The 14,035-nt window shown below is 47.6% G+C and overlaps 1 protein-coding gene across 1 annotated transcript in view; it reads right to left on the reverse strand.

The window, feature by feature from the left end:
* Window positions 1–1,479: 1,479 nt before the first annotated feature.
* VIT (vitrin) overlaps window positions 1,480–14,035 on the reverse strand; it is a 115,756-nt gene continuing 103,200 nt past the window's right edge. The window contains exons 11-14 of the mRNA XM_057743649.1: window positions 13,287–13,390; window positions 9,837–10,063; window positions 6,836–7,349; window positions 1,480–3,330 (exon numbers count right to left, since the gene is read on the reverse strand). Coding sequence (XP_057599632.1) covers window positions 3,152–3,330; window positions 6,836–7,349; window positions 9,837–10,063; window positions 13,287–13,390 — 1,024 coding nt within the window. The 3' untranslated portion in view covers window positions 1,480–3,151. The remainder of the gene's footprint in view (window positions 3,331–6,835; window positions 7,350–9,836; window positions 10,064–13,286; window positions 13,391–14,035) is intronic.

Here is a 14,035-nt window from a genome sequence, read left to right on the forward strand (position 1 = left end):
TAAATTGTCTCCAAAGTTCTATTTCTGGTGTTAAGATTGCAGGGCTGGCCCAGCAGTGCCGGGCACAGGTTAGGTTGAGCAAAGTGGCATTTATATACAAGCCTCCCATGGCACCCATCACCACCAGGACCCTTGTCTCCACCCTGCTCTGTGCAAACCCTGACCTGACCCAGCCCTACCCCCACCCCAGCCTTCCCACTCCTCTCTGCTGCCAAGGAGCCCCCAGAGGCCCCCAGCCCTTCTTGCTCTCCTACCTGAAGCCCGGTTGTCTTCCTCAGTCCCCCAAGTGGAGGCTGCTTGTGCCCTCTCACCCCACATGTTCAGGCCTGGAGTCGGGATAGGTCTGCTCCCAGCTCCCTTGAATCTGGCCCCGGCCCTCCAGACCTGTCACTGCTGTCCTCTCCCGACCTCCCAGACACCTCTGTCCTCCGCTGAGCACATGAGCTTGGCTTGCTGCTTCTCTCTCCATCCTGAATACTGTCACCATCCCTGGCAACTTGAACATCCACAAGGACAATTCGGACGACACTGTAGCCTCTGAGGGCCTCAACCGCCTCACCTCTGATGGTCCACCCAGCATATACTCAAATACATGTTTACAACATGTCAACCGTGGGCACTTCGAAGAGGTTTCATTTATCTTCAAAATTATGATATCTATAACTAGGGTGACCATAAAATTTATTTTCTGAACTGGGAAGATGAATGAAAGAGAACACCAAAATAATTAAAATTATGTTATTTTTGGAAATATTTACTTATTGATGACAAATTGGTCTTTATATTAAGGCCCCTGTAATATAATTATACTCCAAAACTATTTTCCAAAATTAGAGTTTTCTTTAAAAAATTAACTCATGTGTACATTGAAGCGACATTGAAAAAAAGTTTATATCAATTATCTTCGTATTCAAAATCATAGGCAGAATAATTGTTCCTAGTACTTATTTGTGTTCTTTAATTAGTTTCCTAGCTAAATCTGTCACTAATAATATGTCATTTGTATCTTTATGAAGAATTTCCTTTTTGAAGCTAGTTTCCATATTTTGAAGTTTCTGAACAAATCTGTTTGCAGCTGCTTTTGAAGTAAGATTTATGGTTAATAAATTTGAAATTGCTGACACCTTTCTCTATAGATCACATTTTTAATTGACAATAACTCCTCAGGAATTGAGAAATTGGTAAGTTCTATGCAAATTCTGCTAAATGGATGCTATAGTCCATTCAAAATTTCTTATGTAAATTTTTTGTCCCAATTATTGACCAGGTACTATCTTTTGGCCTCCATTCAGAATAGCATTCTCCAACACACATTTACACAGAACATAACTTGTCAAGTAAGTCATCTCTATTTAGCCTGCTTCTGAGTGTTTCCCTATGGTCTATGTGATTTCACATCCTAATGAATGAGTCCTTGGCAGAAGCCAGAAGTAAAAAGTGAAGTTCAACCAAACCCATGCCAGCTTATTTTAACGCGACTCTTAATAATAGTATCTAGGTAACAAATGAAATATCCAAGACAAATGCTAAACTAGATGGGACCCAGAACAGCAAGCATAAACAGAGACTCTCTCAGGAAACAGCCCTCACACTGACCCCTCCGAGGCATCTCAGCAGTTCTCAATCCTGGCAGCATATCAATGGTACCACCAGAAAGCTCTTCAAACCTGCTGGTGCTCAGGCTCCCTTCCCAGAGACTCAGCTTTCACTGGGATTGGGGTGGGGCCTGGGAACGAGCATTTTACTCTCTCAGTAATTCTAATTTTACTCTCTCAGTGATTCTAATGTGCAGCTCAGGCTGAGAGTGGCTGCACCAGCCCGATGCACTGCTTTTATTTTTATTTGTAAAAATTTTTTAATTTTAATTTTAAAATTTTTTTAAAGCTCTTTATTGGAATTTAATTGCTTTACACTGTTGTGCCATTTTTTGCTGTACAACAAAGTGAATCAGCTGTATTTATAGATATATCCCTGTAACCCCTCTCTCCTGTGATTCCTTCCCACCCTCCCTATCCCAATCCTTTAAGTCATCACCCCCCATCATCGAGTTGATCTCCCTGTGTCATGCAGCAGCTTCCCACTAGCTATCTATTTTACATTTGGTACTGTATCTATGTCAATGCTACTCTCTCACTTCATCCCAGATTCCCCTTCACCCTCCACTCAGTGTCCTCAAGTCCATTCTCTACATCTGCATCTTTATTTTTGCCCTGTCACTGGGTTCATCAGTATCATTTTCTTAGATTCCATATGTATGAGTTAGCATATGGTATTTGTTTTTCTCTTGCCGGCTTACTTTGCTCTGTATGACAGTCTCTAGGTCCATCCACCTCACTACAAATAATGCAATTTCATTCCTTTTTATGGCTGAGTAATATTCCATTGTATATACGTGCCACATCTTCTTTATCCATTCATCTGTTGATGGGCATTTAGGTTGCTTCCATGTCCTGGCTACTGTAAATAGCGATGGCACTGCTTTTAAAGCCAGGTCAGTGTGGTCCTCCAGGACCCATCCCCAACTGCTCCATGTACCGCAGTGATTCCAATAATGGAGAAGAGGGAGGAAAAGCAGGAGCAGCCATGCCGCTGCCACATTGTCTCTGCACCCCTGTGGGTGCACTGTCACCTTGGGCCAGGAGAGAGTGCATGACAGGTGCTCAGAGAGGGTGGCCCTGCCACAAAGCCTGCGAACACCACCCATGACACGGTCAGAGCGACTGCATGAAATCCTTTCAAACATTTAATTAAGCAACTCCTATATTGTCATGACAAAAAAATGAAACTTGTGGAGAGTTATAGAATTCTAATGGGAAATAAAAATGTTACAAATCTTGCAAAAGCTCTAGTTAAGCCTCTCGTAAGTGCTGCATTCTACTCTCTATATTTATTTTGAAAACAATTCTCAAAATGTAAAATCCCCAGCACTCCCAAAACGATGTATTATTTTGGCTCATTGTACAAATTTATGATCATCTTTCTAATTCCAAGTTTCGAAGTATGAAAAACCACACTGGCAAAGAAAAATAACAACACATGGTTTCCAAGCCCTACGTGCCTTGCTGCCCCACGTGTGTGCCATAAAGCGTTGGGGGTTGTCCCAGAGCTGGTCAGCAAAGCAGCATTTGCTGGTGCTTTGCCTGCTCTGAATTCAGTTCCGAGGCTGTGAGTTGAACTCTGTACAAATGTTCTGGATGACCTTGGGGACAGCTTTGTAGAGGTTGTCAAATTCATCCACAAAGAAGGCGTGGTCCCTGGCAGGGTGAGTGGCGATGACTTCCAGCTCGTCCTGGGCAGCCCAAGCCACGCCTATAGCATAGGTGATCACTCCTGTGGGGACAAAGGGTAGATGAAGCAAATGTCCCCAAGGAAAAGTAGTGAAATGACTCCTTGCCTTCCTGCGGCTCTGTTGGCCATTGTACTTGAACGCAACTAAATCCAAAATCAGAAATGTGCCCAAAGCATGAACATCTGCTGTATATCAGCAGCAATAAAATTTGATATAGTTGCTATCTCATAGGAGTTTACAATCTTTTGGAGAGAAAAAACAGGAAGATGGAGTAAATGCATGATAAGAATTTCACGTCCAGGAGCGGCAAGGGGATGACATTTGGGACAAGTGAGACCCTGGTGCCTTGGGGATCGCACCACATGGCACACGCCTGCTCTGTGTGTAGAGCCACGCAAATTTCAGAGTCTTAAATGCATCAAAAGCCAGTTCAAGATCTTTTAAATGAAAGTGAAACTGTGGGTAGTCAAATCTGTTTCACCTGCCTTCACTCATCAAGGTCATTTTAAGACTTGCATGTCCTCCAAGCGGCACGCAGCCTAAACAATAAGATGTTTGCCCAGGTTGTTCTCCAGAAACTTGGAGTCAGCTGTGAGCTGAGCTGAGCTGAGCCTCCGCTGTGTCTAGCTCAGCTGAGCTGGTTAAGACCGGAGAGGACCACGGACCCTCCAACCGGGCATGCGCAAGTGCCCGCTTGGCGACCTTTAGGACACGTGTAGAGTCCTGTAGCTTAGTTACGCCTGCGCAGAGCAACAATTCCACACCTTTTTCTAATCACACGCCCCACACCTTTTTCTAATCACACGCCCCACACCTCAGACCGCCCTGCTCCTGTATTTGTTATCCTATAAATACCCTGAGACCCTTGCCTTTGGGGATGTGGATTTGAGACTGGTTCTTCTGTCTGCCTTGCGAATAAACCTTCTCTCTGCTGCAAACCTCGGCAGAACACGGTGGAGTTAAATCACTCTCAGCTTGAGGGTGACTTTATAAGCCATATCTCCAACCTCGTTCCCAGGGCAGGAACCCTTGCACAAGGACCTGGACAGCTGGTGACCCAGCATCTGCTCCACCACCACAGAAAAGTAAGAGTTTAGAGGGAAGGAAGTGGCCGACAGTGTTGACTGCTGCGAGGGGTCATGGAAGATGAGAGGGAAAAGGTGCTCACTGGGTTTAAAAGAAACAAAAACAAGATGTTGGTAGCTTGGAGGGAGCAGGGTCAGGGGAATAGATGCTGAAGAAACCCAGTGAATTGCTGTGAGCTGAGAGTGAAAAAGAAATGAAGATGTGCGGCAGCATGTGTAGCGGACTCTTTCCAGAAACGTGGCTGTAAAGAGGAGGCAGGTGGTAACTGGAGCTGGAACATGGGGTCACACGGAACTAGTTCCTTTTTGGGAAGAGAGGGACTTGAGCTTGTCTAGATGCTAGATGCAAATGGGAATGAGGAATATAGAGACCAGGGATCTGTTCTCAGTGGGGAAACACACTGCCTGGTGTGTGGTTCTTGACTGGGGGCAGCTGGTGAGCAGATGCTTGACCTATTCCCACGACCCCTCCAGGCAGGCCAGGCTGGGGTGAGCAAGATGGCCGTGGGACGGAGGGCAGAGCCTGGGGAGGGTCTTCCGCCCAGGCTCCTCTTCCCTGGCCAGCCACCCACAGGGCCCATGTAGCTGTCTCCAGCATCTTCTGGGTGCCCTGTTCTGCTAATTGGATAGCTATCCACACCTCACGTGGTTCTGGTCTGAGCTGTCCTTTTTTTTTTTTTTTTTTTTTTTGCCCTTGGCACTCAGGATCTTAGTTCCCTGACCAGGGATTGAACCCGTGCCCCCTGCAGTGGAAGGGCAGGGTCCTAACCACTGGACCATCAGGGAAGTCCCTAAGCTGTTCTTCTATTGTGGCTCATTAAGCTGCAATTAGGCTGTCAGTTCCTTCTCTCACCTCTCCAGTGTCTCTTCTCTGAACATTGTCTACGTTGGGAAAAGCTAGCCTTGGGCTTTAAATCTCTGCCAAGTGGCCACAGGAAGAGCTTGGCTGCAGAATGGGGCTTAGACTAAGTCCCCGTTTCTGCTCAAAGGTGGAAGGGCTGCCTCTCCCCCCACCCCCCAATAAAGGCAACATAAACAGTATTAGAGATTTCTACTGGCAACACAACCCTGGCTTGGACACTTCCAAGGACACAATGCTCATTGCCTCCACTTGCATCTATTGCTCCTTGTTCTTTAAAGCTGCCCAGAACATGACAGCCCTGATAGTGCCCAGGACATCTCCCTCGGTCTTTGTGTCTCCTGATGAGCAGGCCAAGGATACCCTCTGGGTGAGGCGCAAAGGAGGGGTATCCAGAAAAATGAGTGAGTGGAGCTGAGCATGAGGTGGGGACGGACATTTGGAGAAAGCAGGAGAGCCCTGGGCTTGTCGTCAAGACCTGCCCTACCTGGCTCCTCGTCCACTCACTTTGGAACTCTGGGCAGGTTGCCTCTGAGCCGTAAACCATCTTCACTCTACTGACATGAGCCCAAGGGGTGACTGCTGGCATGCGGGCCACCTGCCGTCCCACCGTGAAGAGTGCTCCCTGCAGGGCAAATCACTGGGAAGACCGTCTGAACCTGGTGTCTTGTTACTTTGGTTTCCAGAAGCCAGAACTGCTGGTTCCTAAAGGCTTGTTTATTGTCACACCCCCTTCTTGTTTCAAGAAGGATAAAAAGCAGCTTTAAAGAATATGGGAAATCCTGCAAATGAACCCAAGTTAAATGTAGGCGGAGAAGAAAGCTCCCCCCATGAGTGAGTCTGTTCACTGGTACTTACCCACAGGGCTTTGTTTCTCTGGCCACTCAGTTTACTTGTTATCATTTTGTATTATTGTCACCACTCGGGGTTTTCTCCAGGGTGTTTGTATTTTCCTGGTATTTTTTATGGCACTTTTCAAAACAGTGATTATACATAGACTCTGTCAGACGCCATTAAATGTGACCGATTTTCTAATATTTACAAAAATATTTTGCTCGCTTTTTATGGTCTTACACTTTCTGTTTCCCTCTTCCAAATTTTCATACAGAAGTATCTCTTTAAATATTTTGAATGAAAATTTCTTCGAGGTCCCCCCTCAAACCTCCAATATCTGGTTAGCAGTTGCTTACAAAAAATAGCCCTTTTCTTTTAAAACATCCATTTTCTTCAAATTTCTAACTGTTTTGTGATCCTCAGTGGAGATGAAAGCGATGTCCTCTTTAATGTATCACACGTTGGTGTGCACGGCCTCAGAGTGTGGGAGGTAAAGGAAACGGTTATCGTCCCCCGTCCCCCTGGCCTTGGATTTGCCGTGACAATGTGGGAACCACCCTGGTGCCCCTGCCTGTGCCTTCTTCGCTGCCCAGTGGGGTCGGCAGTGTTGAACTACACCCCTAACACTCTGCCTGTGGTTCTGAACGCTTTATTAGGCGGTAGACAAAACCGATGCATAGAGAGAAAGTCCCTTCCTTGTCCCACTGGCCCACCAAGCCCCAGAGGGCTGCTCAGCCCCAGATGGGCCAGCAAGACCGGCTCACTCACCCTTGTGATGGGCGACCGTGGCTGGTATCCGGATGTCGTCATAGGACCTGCCGTCGGTGATGAGGATCATGAGCTTCCTCTTGTTGGGCTTGGACTTCTCGAAGAGCTGCTCCAGGGCATAGCTGATGGCAGCTCCCGTGCTGGTCCCGCCACTCCAGTACCCCACCCTCTTGAGGGCGTTGAGCACGCTGGGCTTGGTGCTGTACGCGTCAAACCCAAACTCCAGCCGCTGCTCGTAGGTGTACTGCACGGCCCCGATCCGCGTGTCCGTGTCGGAAATCTCAAACGCTTTGCTGAGGTTGGCCACGAACTGGAGGACCGTGCGGAAGTTGCCCGTGCCCACGCTGCTGGAGCCGTCGATGACAAAGCCAATGTCGGCCGAGTTGAAGCAGGTCTTGCTGCAGGCCAGTCGGTCGGTGTCACAGACCCGCTTCACCAGGGGCTGCACGGTCTTGTGGAGGCTGAACCAGTTCTGCACGTTGAGCGAGTAGAAGCCGTTGGTTCTGCACACAGCCTGGAAGACAGGGGGAGGTCGCCTGCCAGGTCAGGGGTCTTACCCTCCAGCCTATCACCATGAGCCCTGACCTCCGAGGCGGGTGAAGAAGCTGGCAGATGCTTGTTTTCTGCACCAGGCCTCCTAATGCTCTCTCTCCATCTCGGTTTAGCCAGCCAGGCGCTCACTGGGGCAGAGACCCGTCAGGTTATCTCTGGACTCACTCCCACGCCCTCAGCTGGGTCTCTGCTTTCGTGGAGAGCCATCCATCAAGCAAATCCACAGGGAGAAGGGAACCACAGGTTTCAGCTTCACATTTATGCCTCTCCAGGCCCTGCAGTTCACTTGTACTGGAGCCAGCCATAAGGCTGGCATTGGTGGGCACCAACCCATGAGAGGATGAAAGAAAGCTTTTGTTCTGATTGGGAAAACAAAAGGCACACACAAGACATAGCTAAAGAATTGTTTCCAGAGCACCCTGCACCCAGCAAGAAGGGGGTTCCACACATGTGTCAGACACCACGTTAGAGGCTTTTTGATTATCTCACTAACCCCCAACCTTAACCCTTCAGGGTGGAATTATAACCCCCTTGTCATGAAGGAACAAACTGAGGGCCTAGCTGTGAAGTGACACCCCTTCGTCCTTGAGGCCGGAACACAAATCTGTCTGTCCTCAGAACCCAAGATCTGTCCTCTGGACAACCCTGCCTCCAGGCAAATGAATATTTACTTGTGCCCAAGCTTGTTCCAGAAAAAACTCGAGGCGCCTGCAAATAAACATTGAGCAACCTGGTTGGTGTGCTCCTGGAAGTGACGGTTTCCCCCTTGATGCTGCCTCTCGGGGGGTCACAGAGAGAATCACAGACCTGATGGCTACGAATGAAGGAGTATAATCAAAACATTATTTTAAAATAAGAAATGACTGCAAAATGTCCTAGGAAATACATTTTAATCGGTTTGTAAAAAACCTAATGGGGTTCACAAAACTTTCAGTGGCTTAGGTAGCATACGAGATGGGTGGTGAGGCTGAGCTGAAATCTAGCCAACAGATGGAGAGGAGGGGCTCCCCGCCAGGCAGCCTGAGTAAGTCACGGCGGGAGAGAAGGTGGTGCTGGGCCTGGGTGGGACACCAGGTGGCTGGAGCTAGGAAGATGGGCTAGGGAGCTGGGTTAGGACCACATTCCAGAAGACCTCAGGAGTAATAGGGAATAATGGATTTGGAGCAAGGACCCCACAGGACTGGAAAAACTCTTCATAAATATGAGCTTCATTGTGAAATCTAAACTAAACTGGGGAGACCCAGGAGGGAGAAAGAACAGATGTAAAGTATGAGCTTGAACTGGGGAGGTGGCATTGGGCCTAGGAAAGAGTGGACATATGTGAGGTATGTGACATGGGAGTGGATGGGGTGTCCTGGGATGACTCCAAGTGTCTGCGACGGCTGTGGGGCCAATAATATACAGTCCAGAGGAGGAACGAATTGGGGTGGGAAAGATGATGCACTTGGCATCTTGTATGTAAGATTTAAGGTTTTTCAGGATGTCAGGTGGAGGATAGTCAATCAGCTAGAAACAGATGGCTACTGAGCTCCAGAGAGACCAGGGCGGGAGACACACAAGTGAGCGATGAAGCTGTGGCCCTGGGAGAGATTCTGGAGGGAGAAAACCTAGCAAGAGCAGAGGAGGGGGCCAAGAACCAAGCCCTGGGGAAGTCTACACTTAGGGTACAAGAAGGAAGAGGAGGGAGCAAATGAAGAGCCACATTGTGCCCTAGAGAATTTAGAGGATAATCAAGTGCAGGATTCATGCAGGGAGCTGAGTCCCAGCAGATCTGGAGACACAGGATACTAAAGCCGGGGGGCACCCCCACCCCTCCCTCCTGTCCTCCTTCTTTCCTTTGAAACCTGGGGTCCTGTCTTTGGAGGAATGTTTATGTGGGATCCCACTGTATAACATGTATTAAAAATGAGATGCTTTGGGGGAATGGGTGTGAGGGCTTAGATTCCCATCCATTCTGCTCCCATCTCCTGCCAGGCATCTCCGCAGAACTCAGGGGCAGCTGAGTTTGAAAAGCTGATCTCCCTGACCTGATTCAGTACCTTTCTCTTTCTTGTTTAGATTAGTTAACCTGCAGTGCCTGTGTGCGTGCTCGTGTGAAGGCTTGCTGGGCTGTGCAGTTGAGGTCCCCTGGGGCTCTGGGAGGAGCTCGGAGGAGCCTCTAACGTGAGGCCATGGGGACCCTGCTCCTCCCAAGGTGCTTATGCTGGCCTCAGTTCACCAGGTGCATGGTGGGGGTGGGGGGGAGGGGGTTGCTTTAAGAGGGTAACTCCAGGTTCCAGACTTACTAGTCTCTCACTGGAGGCCCTCCTGCCTAGAAATGAGTGTAACACCCATTTGAAGGAATGAGAGACACAGCCTGGATGGCTGTTACAACTTTGCAAAGTGCAAGGAATTCTTATGTTGGGTGGGTCTCCCATTTACATACCTTGCACACAAGGCACTCACATACCTTGTTTGCAAAGTTGGGCTCTAGCACGTACTGCTTCTCGTTTTCAGAGGCACCTTCAATGGTGATGAAGAAAATGTTGATTCCTGACTCCCTTGCAAGCCTCGATGCCTCCTCCACCTTGTCCGTGGGCCAGCCATCCACCATTACCACAGCCACGTTGGGAGCACCACCTCTGTTTCCATTCGATTTGGAAAAGAAGTTCTTGGTCACAAAGGAGATGGCCCGGCCTGGAAGAAAAAGAAAACTCGTGCTTGGAGTGACCATGGAACAGATCATAGCCACATAAAGAGGTGCAGAAAAATACTCATTCCCTCCCTCACTGGCTTGTTTCCTTTTTTAATCACATTAACTAGTTTTAGGTGTACAGTTCAGTGGTATTAAGTGCACTCAGATATTGTGGAACCATCATCACTAGCTGCTTCCCTCCCCAGTTTCATTTTAAGCCTTTAACTTCTACTTCTCTCTTGTTTAAAAAAAAAAGTTTTATACCATTTGCAGCAACATGATTGGACCTAGAGATGATCATACTAAGTGAAGTAAGTCAGACAAAGACAAATATTATATGATATTACTTATATATGGAATCTAAAAAATAATACAAATGAATCTATATACAAAACAGAAACAGACTCACAGACAGAAAACAAACGTGTGGTTATCGGAAAGGGAAGGCCGAGGGATAAATTAAGAGTGGGATTAACTATGCAAACTATTATTCATACAATAGGTAACAGGGAGGGCGACCAACTGTCCCCATTCTCCTGCACTTTCCCAGTTTTAGCCCTGAAAGCCCCATATGCCCCTGGGCAAACTGGGATGCCTGGTCACCCTAGAGTCAGCATGCAAACTGGGATGCCTGGTCACCCTAGAGTCAGCATACAAACTGGGATGCCTGGTCACCCTAGAGTCAGCATGCAAACTGGGATGCCTGGTCACCCTAGAGTCAACATACAAACTGGGATGCCTGGTCACCCTAGAGTCAGCATGCAAACTGGAATGCCTGGTCACCCTAGAGTCAGCATGCAAACTGGGATGCCTGGTCACCCTAGAGTCAACATACAAACTGGGAATCCCTGGTCACCCTAGAGTCAGCACAGCTGCATACAGTAAGGCAGAGCTCTTAATCTGAGCTCTGCGGACCCCTGGGGCCCTGGGGGTGAGTATCCACAAATCCCCTGAATTTATACATGGTACGTCGTGTATGTAAGTATTTGGGTACAAGGCCTATAGCTTTCAAAGGAGTCCTCCATCTAAATAAAAGTTAAGAGCTACCTTCTTAAGACATTAGGGTTCATGACAATACCCTCAATGCGTCTCTGGTTTTGGCCAGAATCCTGGCTCCACTGGCAATTGTAATCTTACCTGTCAAATGAAAGGATCAAATGGTTACATACTCAGTTGCTGGAGGAATGTCTGGGAGAACCCATGCGAGCTGGCTGCATAGAACACAGTTGCTACGGGAACCCTTGGCTGCTGAGAACCGCTTTCACAGCCAGGGCTGATTTCCCTCAAGGCCGAAGGCACCCGGCAGCGCCCCCCGGCCCGCCGCCCCATGGAATGCTAGCTGCCTGTGGACAGGGCACAGGGGGCCTTCAGATGACCACCCTGACCCACCCAACCTTAAATTTGGAGGCTGTGGTCAGTCTGTGCGCAATACATATTCCATCCACCTTCCAGCATGTCTTGAAAGCAGAGGCTGGAAATCTGAAAGGCGCCTTGCTGAGACTTCTTGCAGCGAGAGTTCTGGATTTGTTTTAGTTTCGTGAAATGATGCACACACATGAGATTTAGAAGATGAGAGTGAGACAGAGACGGTGCTTTTGATTGTGCTACTTCTACTGACACGTCTGTAGAGTGTTTGACTTCTCTGGGGTAGTGTCGGCAGAGGCGCCTGTGTTCGGTCACAGGCTTCCCCGGTGTTGAGGAAGCAGGGTGCAGAGCGTTCACTTTGTGGCTGTGATCGGAGCAGGCAAGGCATGGTTTTGGAGCTGGCAGCTGTAGCAGAAACTTCCTGATCGTGGTGGCTTCCTGGCTGAAGCAGATTCCTAAAGAGGCTGTGGTGGCAGAATTGAGAAAGCAAGTTCCTGATCTTGGAAGAGGCACAGCTCCTTGGAGGTCCTGGTTCTGCAGGAAGCCTTTGGAACCCATCTCCAAAAGCCCAGCCTAGAGTCTATTTCTTCAATAATTCTCAAAATCTTGAATACCCTGAAGTAAACCCTTTGCTGCTTAATCCAGCTGGAATGGGTTCTTTCCCTAAACCCAAACCCCTATCAATGTGGGGCAGAGATAGTACATGTTACCCACTGAAAAAAAGGTCTGCTGGTTTTATTAAGACACCTCTCTAATCCCATCAGGAAACAGAATGTATTCTAAAGTTTTAAGGTTTTACTCCATGATACATTACTGGAATTTTACTGATCTAAGTATTACACTGAAAACAAATCAGACATCAATTCTATCACGTTTGTGATTAGGTAATACTGATTTGGTATCTCGGATGGCAGTAACTTGGCCAGGGTTTATTTAGAATTGTTCGGTTATCAAAGGCTCTTTCTTTGCCAGATAGTAATACACTGGTCTACAGAGATGAACATTGAGGTGGGGAGGGAAATAATTAATCAGATTTACTATAATTTCAAAGGTGCTCCTTCAAAGATAGTTTGATTCCCCATGTGCTCCACACCAAGCAACTGCGGCTCACTTCTCCATTTCCCTGGGTTGCGATGGTACAGTCAGGTTCTCTGAGAAGTGGACAGCCCTCCCAGTGCCCTCAATGCCAGACTACCATTTATAACTTAGTACATTGGCATGGGCTCATTGGTGGCCTTTGAGCTTGGTTAGTGTGAAACTGTTTCCTAATGGCTGGTCACCTCTGGAGAACTGATAAAATAGAGTTTCTGGACCTGCCTCACTGAGGACTACACCTTGACCTTGGAATTCTGGTACCACACCCCCATCCCACCCCACTACACCCCATCACCACTACCAAGGATCAGATAGAGACTCAGCCTGAAACAAAGACCATGTCTCTTTTTGCACAGTTATCACCATAACAGGAGCTGATTAGAAAAAGATTCCCAAGGGGACACTGTGGAGCTTCCTGAATAGAACTGGTTACAAATTTTATTTATTTTTATTAAAAAATTTTTTTACAAAATACAATGAAAGATAGTTGATGACTTGTAGACCAGTCAGGATAGTCATAATAGCAGTCCTGCTTGTCCTGAGGAACCAGGCATGCTAGAACTCCCCAGCATGTGAGTGAGAATGATTTTTGCCCCCTGAATCCACGGTAACACTTTAGGAAAGATACAGATGTTGGGTGAGTGGATGCAGATGTTGGTGATGGATTATTTTGATCTGTTTTCCTTTTTCTATCTAGGATGTTAGCAGATGACCACATAGAAAGAGAACCACGGTAGCAAGAAGATCTGAATCTGGATCACATACCTACATTAGATAGCCCGCCTCTCTGGGTGATTTTCTCTATGGCTGTCTTCAGATCCCGGGAATTCATGTGAGTCTTGAGATTAAACTGGGTAGCAGGGTTGTCTCTGAAGATTCAGAATAAGAAATAAAAATTAGCTGGAAAGTTATCATACTATGAGGAAAGCAGAAATCAGAGTTGATTGTTTTATCCATGAATAGAAAATGGAAGCTGCTTGAGCTGGTGTTTATAACACCCACTGTGGACGGAAGTAACGGTGAGATGGGAGGATGGGCTCCTCCGCAGTGTGTGCGGAGAAAATTGGGCTGTTTCAGGGCTCAGAGGTGTGGGTTCCAGTTTTGACTGTGCTGTTTCCTAGCTGTGTGACCTTGAGAAGTCATCTAACTTCTCTGGGCTTCAATTTCCTCATCTGGATAAAAGTAAACATCATCATGTTCACATTGCTAAAGCGCAGGACTGTTGCCAAGTGGGATTTTGCAAATGTCAGGATGTCCCCAGGCTGCCCCAGACCCTCCTCTCCAGGAAGAGAGTCTCCGCGGATAGCCACCCTGGGTTACCCCAGCACCGGAACTGCATCTTAACAGCTGGGTCAAGGAGAAGCTATCCCTTCACCTTTCTCATTCTGTGGCTCCTGTGACTGGGAGAGAATATTCCAAGCTTACCCGGAAGGTCAGTATCTATTTTATTGAAGCCTGACAAAGGTTAGCTGGAGAGGAGTTGGCGTGAATTAGGTGGAGAAACGGAATGAGAA

This window comes from Hippopotamus amphibius, chromosome 7, assembly GCF_030028045.1.
Source record: "Hippopotamus amphibius kiboko isolate mHipAmp2 chromosome 7, mHipAmp2.hap2, whole genome shotgun sequence".
Lineage (NCBI taxonomy): Eukaryota > Metazoa > Chordata > Mammalia > Artiodactyla > Hippopotamidae > Hippopotamus > Hippopotamus amphibius.